At 35.0% G+C, this 14,569-nt stretch overlaps 1 protein-coding gene across 1 annotated transcript in view; it reads right to left on the reverse strand.

Annotated features, from left to right (window-relative positions):
* The window catches only part of LOC132544524 (hemicentin-2-like), a 118,055-nt gene that overhangs the window by 11,886 nt on the left and 91,600 nt on the right, over positions 1-14,569 (reverse strand). The window contains exons 2-4 of the mRNA XM_060208134.1: positions 10,329-10,465; positions 5,283-5,496; positions 5,044-5,064 (exon numbers count right to left, since the gene is read on the reverse strand). Coding sequence (XP_060064117.1) covers positions 5,044-5,064; positions 5,283-5,496; positions 10,329-10,465 — 372 coding nt within the window. The remainder of the gene's footprint in view (positions 1-5,043; positions 5,065-5,282; positions 5,497-10,328; positions 10,466-14,569) is intronic.

Genomic DNA, 14,569 nt, shown 5'->3' on the forward strand with positions numbered 1-14,569 from the left:
AAGAACAAACATAGGTGATAAACAGACACATATAGCGATCAATGGATTCATTGAAAATAATGAATTGTGCCTGATTCCCGGAGAAATGTTATGGAGTGTTTTTATGACATTGGATTGCCAAAGGATGTTTATTTGAAACTGTTGTAGATTTCCATGTTTAATTCCATCCCTGAATGTACATATAAGGAAAATAAAAACCTTCAGAAATATTAATCGTAAGAGGATTTCAAACAACCCACATATCCTGAATCATTAACATTTCATAGGTAACTTAATTTACATTCTAATTGATAATAATGTATGAATCTTAGCCATCTAATTGGCAAGGGAACGATTAGTACGATACTACTGGCCTCCTTAACAGAAACAAATCACATTTAAAAAACACAGCTCAGCCCGTTATTATCAACGTGACTTATATATTTAACAGTTGCCACACTTCTACAAAATGCCATACATAATACCCGAAGGACAAACATCGTCTTTTGACTTCCTCAAATATTGATAGAAGGGAATGACCCAAATCACAAATTAACATGTTTTGAAAAAAAAGAACAAACATAGGTGATAAACAGACACATATAGCGATCAATGGATTCATTGAAAATAATGAATTGTGCCTGATTCCCGGAGAAATGTTATGGAGTGTTTTTATGACATTGGATTGCCAAAAGATGTTTATTTGAAACTGTTGTAGATTTCCATGTTTAAAATACTAAATTCAATTAAGTTTGTATAGCCAATCATCACTGTATGTCTCCATTATCATTGATATGATATCACAGACAGGAAATGAGTTGAAATTTTACACAGAAATTCTAAATAGACTACACCTATGGGAACGTTAGTTGCATTTGATCACTGAACTTGCATACTACTATTGTAGAGCATCGAGATTAATCATTCGTTTTAACACTATACACTAGAGCGGGTTTGTTGTCAACTAAAAGCGCGACAATAGAGATAACATCTGATATCCACAAAAAGAGGCGTATTTCTCTGTAGATAAACATTTTTATAATGCACAAGTGGGATCCCATTGTTCAACAAAATGTATGAGCTCATCAGATGCACAATTTAACAATAGAAATCTAGAAGAGAGCTTCTCTTTTGGAAGCTTGTTTTACTGGTTCTAGTTGTACGAATTTTTTCTTACCATACCAACATGGTAACGAGGCACCAGTTGTTTGACAGGACAAAGGGAAAATATGTAATCATTACAAGGTGTTATTAACAACATGCGAGGTATCAGGACTATTGAGTTTTATTATCTCTTGTTGCTTATGGCATAGTTAAGTTTGTAACATGAAATACCACTAATAAATCAGATAACATCATTCTGTTTTGTGGAAGAGAACTTTAACATATCATTCTGCTTATGGCAAAGTTAAGTTTGAAACATGACATACCACTAATAAATCAGATAACAGCATGTTGTTTTGTGAAAGAGAACTTTAACTGCATTTTTTTTTTCAAAATTAAAGAAAATAAAAAGCTAACAGAGCTCTTATATATTATGTGGTGCCGAACATAATGGGACAATATCACTGCATTGAATGGATCGTAAAACTATCCAATATCGAGGAACAAAAGGGACGAATTACAGACGTTCTGTAAAATCGCTTTGAACTACACTGTTCTAGAGACACATTTATTTCATTGAACACGGGCTTTGCGAGGACTTGATGTTAGGGTTACTACTACAAAGAACTGAGGCCTTGTGATGGCAGTGATTCACACCTTAAATAACAACATCCGTCCATTCTGAGAATGGCTTTAACAGATATTTCACAAACGTGTGTGATGGAACTGTTGATTCAAGGCTGGAAACAACTATCAGAACATTCCCGATAAATTTTATGACTTGATTCACACTCCGAAAATGAGAACTGACAACGTCATGTAAAAATCTATTAGTATGTTTACATTCCAGTCTTGTATAATCTTTCGCCTAGATAACAGCAGGAAATCTACATACTCTCTTTATCCAAGATAGATTCTATATCAATCATTTTAGAAAAGAAAAAGTTTAAGTAATTACATGATAATAATAAAACAACTGACATGTAACCCTTGCTCATTATTGATGACACAAGTAGCAAAACCACATGAATTCACGAGGGACAAATGCATTACACTTTTTATAATGAACTATAGTGTCTCCAGTCAGGTCTCGATCATATAACTAACATGCAGTCGGTAAAACTAATATGGAGCTGATTCGAAATAGACAACCCAGGTCAGATGTGACCGGTTAGTATATCGGGTTAACGTTGGAGTACCGGAAACAAACAGTTCCGTTTATAGAACATAAAGAAGGGTCATTAAAGAAAGACCGGAAGTTCAAATCATCATTAGAAATTGTAGCACTGTAAACAAGAAGACATCGAAGAAGTTGTCAGGATTCATGACGTCCATTAACATGCTGATGTGTAAGGCAGTTATATTCATTGATCAAAATAAAAATGGACATGCCGGGTTCGGACAAGTGCTTTGCTGTATCTACTGGTAACTTACAGGTTCACTGAAAATCGTTGCATGAAGGAAAGTCTTAGAAAATCGAACTTTGAACGGTTTTGCATCAAATTTTCAGGTGCCACAGTGCTACAGTGTAGGTCTGAATAAAGCATGCATAGAATAGTGATGTGACATGATAATTGTACGAATATTTCCTAAAAATCATAATTCGGAAAAAAACAAACAAAACAAAATTCTTTATCAGAATTTTATTAAAAAGAATTATTTGATGTGCAAAAAAACGAGGGTATGAGGTAGAGACGTAGAATACTACACTCGGAGAATGGAGCTAGTAATACAACCTGTCACTTCCTTAATTAGATATTAGTATCTCACTATATCCTCTCTGGTTTTATAAGAAATACATTTCCTATTTACGATGTTACCATGGCAACCATGTCTGTAATATGATAACGGCTAAATATGGTAAATCAGTTCCGTCTTCTATTGGCCTTGGCTGAAGATTCCCGCCATATTAATGTGTCTGTGGTGTACACAGAATGATCAATGGGAATTGAATCTATTTAACAGTTATGGTCAACTGAGCGCTTGTCATTGAAGTAAAGTGAGTTTTGATCATGGTAAGTCGAGCGTTTGTCGGTGTGCATGTGGCAGACGTTAGAGACACGCTCACATTGACATCTTTCACTTTTAACAGAACCTTTTTTTATGAGGAACTGTCATTTCATATACGATATAACGAAACAGAACAGTTTAACACCGGGGAAATTACCATATAGTAAACGTTCTTTTCTACTTAAAAAATGAAAAAAAATCACTAATAACAAAATTTGAAAAAAGTGTTTAATCGTTTTCATGTCCAACTACGTGTTTTTGGATCACGTTACCTAAACTCACAGACTGATTTTAATCAATTTGCTGTTTAATCTGTTGGTACACCCACAGCATGTTTTTCATTACCTCGAGTAAACAGGAAAACATTGCTTGGGTGAAAAATAATCACATATATGTTGAGTGATTGAGCAACGGTAAATTGAACGGAGGTAACAATGTTTGAAAATTAGAGAATCTTTATGAGTTTCCGTTTCATATGTGACCTATGAAATGAATCTAAATAATTGTATCAATCCTCTAATGAGCTAACTTCAAAATCTTTTGACAACTTTCAAAAGTCACATATAAATGAAATAGAAACGAACTCAAGGTTCTTTTTATGGCATGAACAATTGCTTCCGCAAATCTTTCAGAACAATACTAAGACCACATTATGACGTCACAATGTAATCTACGGATGTGTGGCTGCATTTCATTATTTAAATCTGACGTTACCATGAAATATTTCACCCAATAAAGTCCTGTGAAAACAACAATTCATGATTAATGCACGCTTTACATGCCTATATAGTTCTCAGAACGAGAAACATATTTTGTGTGAGAGTTAAACATGACATATCAAACAGGTTTGCTTTTGCATTTATGTTAGTTACAGATAACAGAGATTTGCATGCAAACATCATAGGCACGCTTATTTTATTGTTATCTCATGCAGATTATGATTAGATTTAAACTAAAATACATCAACAGTCAGCAGTGTAATCCGTTAAATGAAACAGCCATTTTCACGGAGTCCATCGTCATTTCTCTGTCACGAATATTTGTAATGCACGTCATCGTAATTTTGCGTAGAATGTCATTGGTGGTAGTTTAAATTCCACTTCTTTCTGGTTAATTTAAATAGTGGCTTAATAATTCTGAGGATAGAGATAAGTGTGTCAGGAAAGAGCGACTCCTTCTGACAATATGTAATTTTTATTTTCAATCGAAATCCTGAGACGTATTGGTAACTGATGACAAAGATGATGAATGAAGTTAAAGCATAAAGAAATGATAACTGTCTATGTTGCCTTCAGTCGTGCATTTCATAAACATTGTACTCTTTGAATCAAGCCAAGCTGGAAAATGCTTTGTTTAGGATACAACAAGGATAATTCATCAATATCTCGATGGTTTGCTAGTGTCGTTTTAAATCTATGTATGTAATACCTGAGTCTATCTGACTTGCTCAACGCTTTCTTTCACTCTGTGAGTCCTTTGGTTTTTTAAACAAATTATTTTACCGAGAAGTGAAACTATTCTTGTCATTTTTACACTCAGTAGTTGTAAACAAAGTCGGCATAATCGTGTGATTTGTCACTTATTACACTGTCATGAGTGAGTAATTCTGTCATGTGGAGATTTGATGTAATGTATCGACAAAACATTGATATAAATATAAAAACAGAAATATAAGATAAGAGGACAACATGGATGTTTTTATTCCTTTACAGGAGATTAGAACTTCAATTTCGTCTCATTTTAGAGTGTTAAAACGGCAAAATTCAAGATCTGAACTCCAGTATAAGCATAAAAACATTCATACGCTTCCCTTTCTCAAATAATTTTAAGTTTAAATATGATTTAAAACACAAATCAATATCTTGCTCATGAAAGAGGCTAGAAGCAGCCAGCAGGTGAGTGTACCATGGAGTGTCACTAATGTGCTTCCTAATCAGTGTGTACACTTACATGGAATAGACCCCCATGGTGCTGCAAAATAAGTTTGAACTTAAGTTATTTCTGCACCTGCTCTGAATATGACGTTATCGATACGGTAAAAAGAAAACGTAAACATGCATTATTATTAGTAAAGATAAATTAATAAACAGTTAATATCTTACTAGGGTAAGGCTGAACGACCGGTGTTGCATTACCATGAATGCTATGTTACCTACCAATGGCCTTACTCTGTGGCGGATAATGCATACCTAAAACAGTGAGGTTGACTCGTTGGCGGATGGTTTTATCTGAGGAGGAGACTTGGCACTCGTATTCGCCCTCGTCTTCAGCTGTCACGGGATGAATGTGAAGATTCCAGTGGTAAGAATCAGGTTGGTGCCCCACTGTGATGGCATCGTTACTTATGTAGAGGAAGCGACCAATCGTTAGAGGCGTCGTCGAGGGCAGCTTTCGCCATACAACCTGTTAACGTAATGTAGAATCATTACTAAATTTATCACGAATTTTGAAGTCATAGGTCCTTCCGACGATCAGTAAAGGAATATCAACAGGTTACATCGGCAGCACCTCTATTGGACAAGGTGTAACAGACATTACAATGGTGCAGCGAATAGACAAAACGCAGAAGCATTTAGATACAACATTAGCAAATGCATCTGGAATGTTTTACATGACCAGATAGGAATCGCGCAAGTAAAGCTTTGGTGAATGGCATTCACTCCTAAGTATACAGATCTATATTAAGGAAAAGTAACTTGCAGAGTTATGCAGGAAACATAACACCTATGTCACCTTTTTGTTATCGGCTGAGTCGGTAAGTCTTAAGAGGATAAAATTAAATGAAAGGGAAACCCTGCCCAGTAGATCAGTTTTATAAAGTTGCGATGAAAGCATTTGTCTTGAATGATGGTTGTCACAATTTCCGCCTTCCGACGTGTGGATAGCATGCTTGACTTTCAGAAGGAATCTGACACCACATACTATCCAAGTATTCGGAATTTAATATTTTTTTGCCGAATAAATACCATTCGGTGACATTCAAACAACAAGTCAAACGTTTGCATTGATGCAAAATTCTTCCAGAAAATATAAATATAACTCCGGAATTAATGAAAAGGGGCAAGGCATTTTTTGCTACTTTGAACACCGAATACGTATGAATAAGCAAAGATTGTTAAATAAATGCCACAACAGAAAACCAGACATTTTATTTATGACACAATTACAACATTTATTAGATGACCCTTGAAGATGGAAATTTCTAGATTTTAACATTGATCATTTGACGGCAATTATCACTTTGTGTGCGGGGGGACGATGGAGTCATGATGAGCACATGCTTGCCTTCTTTCCTTTTTGTTAACATTTACAAGTGACGACTGATATAATCATTTCAATATAATGTAATAAGCCCTGATGATAGTTTTTTGGAACTGGAGTTTTTCGTCGTTGTAACCTTTGTAACAAAGTGCATGGTGTTTCTGTTTACACGTTGGAGTAACAAAAATATATTTCATAAACATCTGTGTTAGTTTACTCCGTACGATAAGTGGTTTAATCCTTATAGCAGCGAGTTTTTACATTACGTACTTGCTTCAGCAATGTGTTATTATATCCAAGAGTTTCGTTTCTCATTAAATCCAACCCTATTCAAGTTTATGTAAAAATTATTTCTCAGCAAATATATCTTCTTAAACCCACATCTACGGTTAGGAAATACCTTTCGGTGAAAAAGTAATTACTTCTAAGTAAATTCACATTATCTTTGATATAGGGTCTAAGTAGGTTACTTCACATTGTTGTTAGACGTACCATTCGCTGGAAAGCAATCTTACTGAGGCGATAGCATGATTTAGATTTAACTTAAGTATGTATAGGGGTCAGAGCTATATCCCTATTCTAACAATAACTCCTATATATTTACACAGAGAGATAAAGAGTCGAGATTAAACCAACATTTGATTCCATACTATGAATCACAATATGTGCTCAGGATAAAAAGCTGTGAAATTTCTCACTCATAAAGAAACTAAATATGCGATAAGAACTATTTAGAATATATACTTAAGTACATGTATATATCTCCTTATCGCCGGTAAATCTAAAAGGAAGTTCACGAACGTGCATCTCGCGCCACATGTGACCAATGCCTTCTTTCCTATGTTAAAACTTCAACAAGTTTACAATTTGATCTAAAGAACCGTACACTGTGATAATTTTAGAAACGTTTTTTTCTCAGCTGGAATTTTATACCCCCACACACCGTGTTGTTCGGTATCATGTAGATTTATATATCTATCCGAACATATCTTAGAGAACAGTTGCATGTACATATGGCCAGTGTGAAAATTAGTATGAAATTATCATACAAGTAAGGTTCATTACAATTTGCAGAGAAATATCATAATACTTTCTACAGAATTAAAAAAAAAAACTTCATAACTTCTATGTCAACATTTTCGAGAATTTCAGGAATCAATCCTACGCTTTTGTTAGCAGCTAAACATGTTCACTGACAGTGAAGAAAATTTTACTGAGAGAAGTGTAAAATGTAATGTGAGAAAGAGATGGCTTAATCTCGTTCTGTTTTGAACGAACGATAGAAAATATAGAAAATATCTATTTAAAGATTAATAAAACAAAGTTACACGTGCACTACATTAATCAAATGTATTGAAGTATTAGCTTTTCTATATCTAGAACTATTAAAGTATAAAAAAATACTTTTCGCTTTAACTGCTGACGGTAGTCCTGTTTTCATTTCATACACACAAACATGATTACCATTCTACTAAATAGCTTTCGCTCATTTTTTATTCTGTACATTCTTCTCCCTCAAGACACAGTTATCGTTCCTTGATTTGAATATTACGAAATTTATTAAATTATTGATCTACAATTTTGACATTTGTGACAATGAGGGCCTTTATCATCACTGACGAGTCCTAGACGGGAGAAACAGCTCTATCCAATCCTAAATGTGTACAGTCCTTAAAAGATGCTATCTACTTGAGTATATATTGTGCTCATTAAGATTTCAGGTGGTAGTCACTGCTGGTGGATTTACTGTTTGTTATAACCTACATGCCACGTTTTACTTCACTCGAATAGTGGTACGGTTTTTTTTTTTTTTTTTTTTACTTTTGAACTTTGGTTCAAATGCTGGCCCTTAGCAACACTGAGCCGTAAAAGGACGAAACAGCTGTATGGTGCAGTATAATTAGTTGTGTGGCTCTGCTTTATCTAACTCTAACTTTGAATTAAAAAGTTCTATTCACTTATGTGTCATTTTAACAATCTTGTGATTGCAGGATTTAGACACTGCTGGTGGATGTTAAGTCCCAAAGGTTTTTTCCGCCACGTATAAGGCATAGTTCAGAACATGCATGTTCTTTAGTTTCCTTAACTCGCCTCCTTGATTTCAAACATTAGGCCCTTGGCATCACTGACAAGTCCTAGGAGGACGAAACAGCTCTGTGATGCAGTTAAATTCTTTGTTCATCTACACCATATCTATCTCTACATTTGTATTTTATTCACTAGTGTGTCTTTCGTACAATTTTCCATAAGACACCGAATCATGCCCATTGATAACCGATTTCTTCAATGAGTTTACATTGATGAACAAAAGTATTATTCTGACACAAAATTCAGTAACGATGGCATTGCATCAGTATAGGAAAATGGAATAGAGACGAGAGAACAGATGAGAAAAGAGACGTATTATGATAAATCGACGGCACCTTAAACATGCTTCACAATATGGGCATTGTAGATTAAATTCAGAGTAATGACAAGAAAGTAACAATATGTAACATGTTGTAAGACACCAGCAGTGAGGAACACAATTTGTTCGTAATGGTACTCCAAAAGTCTTTCAATTTCTTGCGACAAAAACATGTATTACAACCATCTATACAGTTATTCCATACTTCAGTACATTCAAAATATTTACATTTCAAGATAAAGTTCTCGTAGCAAGAGAACTGAGGCAATGACCTCATGAAAATTATGCACAGTTTCTTTAATTGCGATCATATGCACTAGCGTTTTTGCAGATCACGCGTATTGTTGGGTATGGTTTTCATTAAGAATTGTCTTTTCGCGTTATGCTTTATTCCTTCTGTCTTATTTTCTTTATATATCCTATAATGGCGAATGAAATTAAGTAGATAATGCCCATGATGATTGGTTTGTTGCTTATCAGTCATAATACTGTATTAACACGTGACGTGTCAAAAAATTGTTAAAAGACAGTAATTAAGTGGTTCAATGTATTGTGGCGCCCATAGCATCACCATTCGACACGCAAACCCCGCGATGTTGACAAAAAACAGCGAATGTTGATTGAGATGGAACATGTTTAATTTCATTAATTAAAATTAAAACTGTTGCAATTGGAGAATTAAAGACATTACACGCTTCCATGTTCTTATGATTACCAATTGTTAGCGACGGGAAGTTTACAAATCATGTCTTTAAGCTTAAATTCCTTAAGAATGCAAATGTCATCAGCTTCTGAAATTTCAATCAGATTGCCGTATTCACGGGACGCCGATAGACGAATTCACACCGGCACAAACGTGCTCTTAACGCTATTAAAACCGGTCATCATAAAAAGAGAAACAGCATTGAAAACTCCCGAGTGTCGTACTTCCGGCGAAGCCTTAATTGTAAGATCCTCGCTGATTGGCTTATTGGTAACCAACATGCAGGTAGTGATTGGTGCAAGAATCCTGCAATGACTTGTGGAGTCGTACAAGTTCCCGACGGTCACATAACCGGTCTTCATGTTCTGACATATGGCTCGTGAATAATTAATTACGACCGTGTTGTCAATGTCTCTAACGTATGGATTGCAATATATTGCAGTCTGTAAAATGGCATCGAAATCACGACCTGGCGTAACGATGTGTGGAATACATATACAGCGACATTGGCATACCAGTTGCTTTTTTCAAATCAATATACATTTTGTAAGCAAATATACGCTGTGGAGTGATACTCTAATCTTGCCCAAAGTGAAAATACATATAAGGTGAGAAATCTGACCTAACGTGTGTTTCTCTGTCCAGTAGGCAATGTGTCACCCGGTTTATTCTTTCAGAGTGCCTTTGCATTTTGTTGCAATATAAAATACAAAACATCATAAAACGCATTGGCATGTGTAAACCTGACACACGACTAGCACTTTGTAGATGATATACGAGCTGACTAGAGCAGTTATTAGGATATTGCCTCGGTATGATATAAGGATGTGGGAGACAGGTCGTTGTAAATTATTAATATCTTACCGTCCGTGTTCCAAGGTTTTCCACCGCACACTCCAGTATAGCTTTATCTCCCGCCATATACGTTACGTTGGTCTCTGACGTCAGGAAGTTGGGAACGGGATACCGAGAATTGTAATTATAACGTTCCCGGGCTGAAACTGAAAAAGTGGAGGAATATTTACTAACATGTAAATAAAGAGATGAAACCACAGAGAACATACGGAAATATGTTAACGAAACATTAATTTAAGAATGACTTACACAGTGATCTTTGGAAAAAGACCAGCATATGTAAGTATTGGTTAGTCCTAGTAAATAATGATGTCACTTCCTAGATCAGAATAATATTGGTAACAACGAGAGCACAAGGAATATGTGTAATGAGCGTCAAACACGTTCAACTTTAAGTCTCACGAATAAATAATATATTTCCGAATGAAATTGATATGAAACCTCTGGTGTGGGTTTTTCTTTCAGTTCTTAGCATCTTGCAAGAAATTTAAGATTTAAGAAACAAAACCTTGAATATAAAATGAACTACGATTTGTAAATATCATAGATCGGGGAAGTATGAAGCAGCAAAGATATTTCTGGAATAAAAGTTTCTTTCTTTTTGACGTTTTAAGTGAGAGTATATTTCTTTCATGCATTCATTTCGCGACACACCCCCCTCACACATTCCTCCTTCCCCCTCCAAAATGTTGCTCTTTACAGTGAGAGCATCAATTCTTCTTACATCCATTCCGCGACACACACCCCTCACACACCCCTCCTTCCCCTCCCAAATGTTGCTCTTTACAGTGAGAGCATCATTTCTTCTTACATCCATTCCGAGCGTCCCTTCCGAGATATTGCTTCTAATGCGAGAACATTTCTTCCTTCGAAACCTCTCTTTCGTGATATGGTTCTTAAATCTACAGCCAATCCTCGCACGTCCAATGTCGAACCTTCCTTGAGTTATAATAGCCCTAAGTCGACATCCTTTCCCGGACTGGTGTTGATCCCGCTGTAACCATTCTTCCACAACCTCACGAGAATCCGCCTCTATCCTGCATTCCTTCCCCTAACCCATCCCTTCCACCACCCCAATACACGCACAAGCATTACCACTCTTTCGTGTAGCGTTACCATAGTTAGATAATGTTATGTCCTCGTATCCTGGGGACATTCTAAAGTACAATACAGAGGAGTTATACATATCTTAATTTACTGCACTGAAGTTCATTTTGACACCACTTATTGCATTAAACTGCGTGAAATATCCGTTATCGTCAATCCATTTGATACACTAGTGTATATATTACAGTCTTAATTTGAGGAAAGACAGCCTCCACATACTAAAATCACCAACAGTTCAAAATCAAATTAAAACAACATATAATCCACATGTTCATTTATAATTTGATGACTTTTCTTTTCAACTAATTTTCAAAATTAATTGGTATTTATGCCGTGCATGTGTCCTTTAACAAATTCGCACCAATTTATAGCCAATAGCCTACCGTTTGCATCATTTCACTAATTGAAATATCGTTGCTCAAGTTTAATTTTAACCGGATTATATTGCAGCTCCAAGAATTAATGGCATTTTTGGGATGATAATTTATTGGGATTTCTTTGTCTTGAAAGGGTGCGGATCACAAACGAGGACAAACACATTGGCTGCTAGTCAAGGTCATATGCCGAAGAAGGACAAATTTTGATAATATTATAACATTAGAATATTACTATACATGTACACAAGTCCCCATGTTTTCTTAGATTTGCCTCAGTCTCACCAATGACTATCAGTTTTCATTGCAAACTGTTAACTAAATGCATATAGCCATTTTTTAAAATCTAACTGTATTGCACAATTGTTACATTCTTCTAGGAATCTGAGGACTGAGGGCCTAAATTGTTGAAATCTAGGAAGTTACTGAAAGAAATAAAAATTTGTCGGAATGATGACGTATCCATGTGCATTAATTTTCTAGAAAATCTGACCTCATTGGTATATACTTCTCCTGTCATTACGGAAGAGAATTTCATATGTTTTGATGGACAGATTCAGCTGATGGATTTTTTGTTCTCGACAACAAAACACAGCTAAACTATAGTCTGATGTTGGTGACTACTCGCCATGTTACGGATGCTGTGGTGACATAACAATCTTATGAATCCAGAAATACGCTTAATTAATAATCCATACAGCGGACGTCGTTGAATTTTGTGTTATTATCAAAATACATTTGTCAAACAAATGAAGACATCTCTATATTATTTGTCATTACACATTCTAGTGCAGTAAAGTAATAGCCAAAACTTTTGACGGAGAGTGAATTTATGAAATCAAATTATACCATATTGATATTTAGATGTCTTTGGCAATTAAATCATCACAAAGTTATGTACACACTCCAAAGAGACGCGTACAAGAAAAATGTCACACATCAACCAATTTTATTTTGTTCGTGTTTTCTTCTCGTTTCCTTGAATTCGAGTTTATCATCCTCTAATAGCCACGAGTAACTCCCATCATGTATATCAATACTTAGACCATTTATCGACATCTTTATTCCATTAAATGGGCTTAATATTACTTTCCTTTTAGTAATATGAAATATTTATTTACATGTACAATGTTCTACAGTGTATGTTGGGTATAAGAATAAGGCAACAGTTTTCATATATATCATGTGCAAAGGAACAGATTTCCGCGTTTTTATGAGCGAAAAAAAAATTTCAATTATTTAATGTGATATAATAGCATTATGATATATTTAGAAAAAAAAAAACTCTTTTTACGACTGTCAAGACGTTTTAGAATACTTTAATCCACCAATATTTAAAGTAAACCATAAACAGTAATTTCCTTATCACCAATATCGATGTCCTGTATTGTTCACTTGGACTTTTACCACCGTAACAACTGCCAGTGTTGATCAACACATACACAATTCGTAAAAGGGAAAAAGTGTAAAATATAGTCACACTCAAATGATTAAAACGTTATATTGTTTTAGTAATTTGATAGTTAGGTTTCTGTTAATATGAAACGCTGAGGCTCTGTTACTGATGCTTCGTAACACCATTATATTCATGACTGACAATATATAGGGGCTTCAAAACGGAATTGCAAAATTTAACAAGTTGATGCAATGCGGTTACTGACACACGCAATTAATTGAAACCCTATAGTAAATTTGTGGATAACGGTAAACACCTGTGTAGCTTTTTCACTTTTAGATGTGAACAAACTGTTAAAATCAGAACAAATTTCGCTGCAGTTTGATTGGTTGTTATACAACGGCGTCGGTTACACGACACTGTCGTAAACTTGTAAAATAAATCGAAAGTGCATGTCATATATAGCTTTCGGTACTGACGACTGAAGTTGTGTCACTTCACCACCAACATAAAATAGAATTCAATAACTCAAATAATGGTAATTTGTTGGATGAAATAAAATATTGACAGTGGAAATTTGTTATCGAGGCTGTTCGGGTCTAAATGTATTAATCACATAATTCACTCATGCGTCGAACATACGGATACAGATGATTTTTGACTTCCAAAAAAACCGTATTTCCAAACCATTTCTCATATAAAAAGTCAGTCTACCATAATGCCACAAAAAATGGACATACCGATCTTATTCTATCGGTACAGAAAACCGTTAATATGTATCCCTGTGCCTTGTTGACCTCAGTCATCTCGTCACCATATCTTTACTTGGTATGGCTAAGTCTGGCTTTCGTTAATATACAGATCTTTTGTAGCGAGGAAGAAGTAAAGCTCTATGGAGGGCGATATGTGCCAATCATTAATTCGTTTTTTCACGTCATGGTGTTTACTTCCCTGAAATGTCATTTTTTAAAATTTTGATAGAGAAATACTACAATAGAAAAAAAGGCTACAGACAAATTAAGACATTAAGTTAACGAAATCTAGATGATAACATAAAAAAAAGTAGCTGTTAACTGCGCTATCTTGATCTGCTTCACTGAATATATTCATAATATTTTGAAATAAGTAAATGGCAATCGTCCATATGGCCAGTGCAGCGTCTACCAATGTAAAGCTTCACGATTTCATTCGCACGGTGTTTCTTTCACAAAAACCAAGAGTTACAGTTATGTATTAATTACTGTAAAAATAACCTACATTCGTTCTTCCTTTTTATTTTTAGTTTGTTTTTGCCCTTTTCCTTTACCCTTATCTTCAGATTTGATAAACGGTTTGTGAAACACATAGGTAAAACAACTTGTAAACAACCTTGA

This window comes from Ylistrum balloti, unplaced genomic scaffold (genome assembly GCF_031769215.1).
Source record: "Ylistrum balloti isolate Yb309-2 unplaced genomic scaffold, AGI_CSIRO_Ybal_v1 Utg369800, whole genome shotgun sequence".
NCBI lineage: Eukaryota > Metazoa > Mollusca > Bivalvia > Pectinida > Pectinidae > Ylistrum > Ylistrum balloti.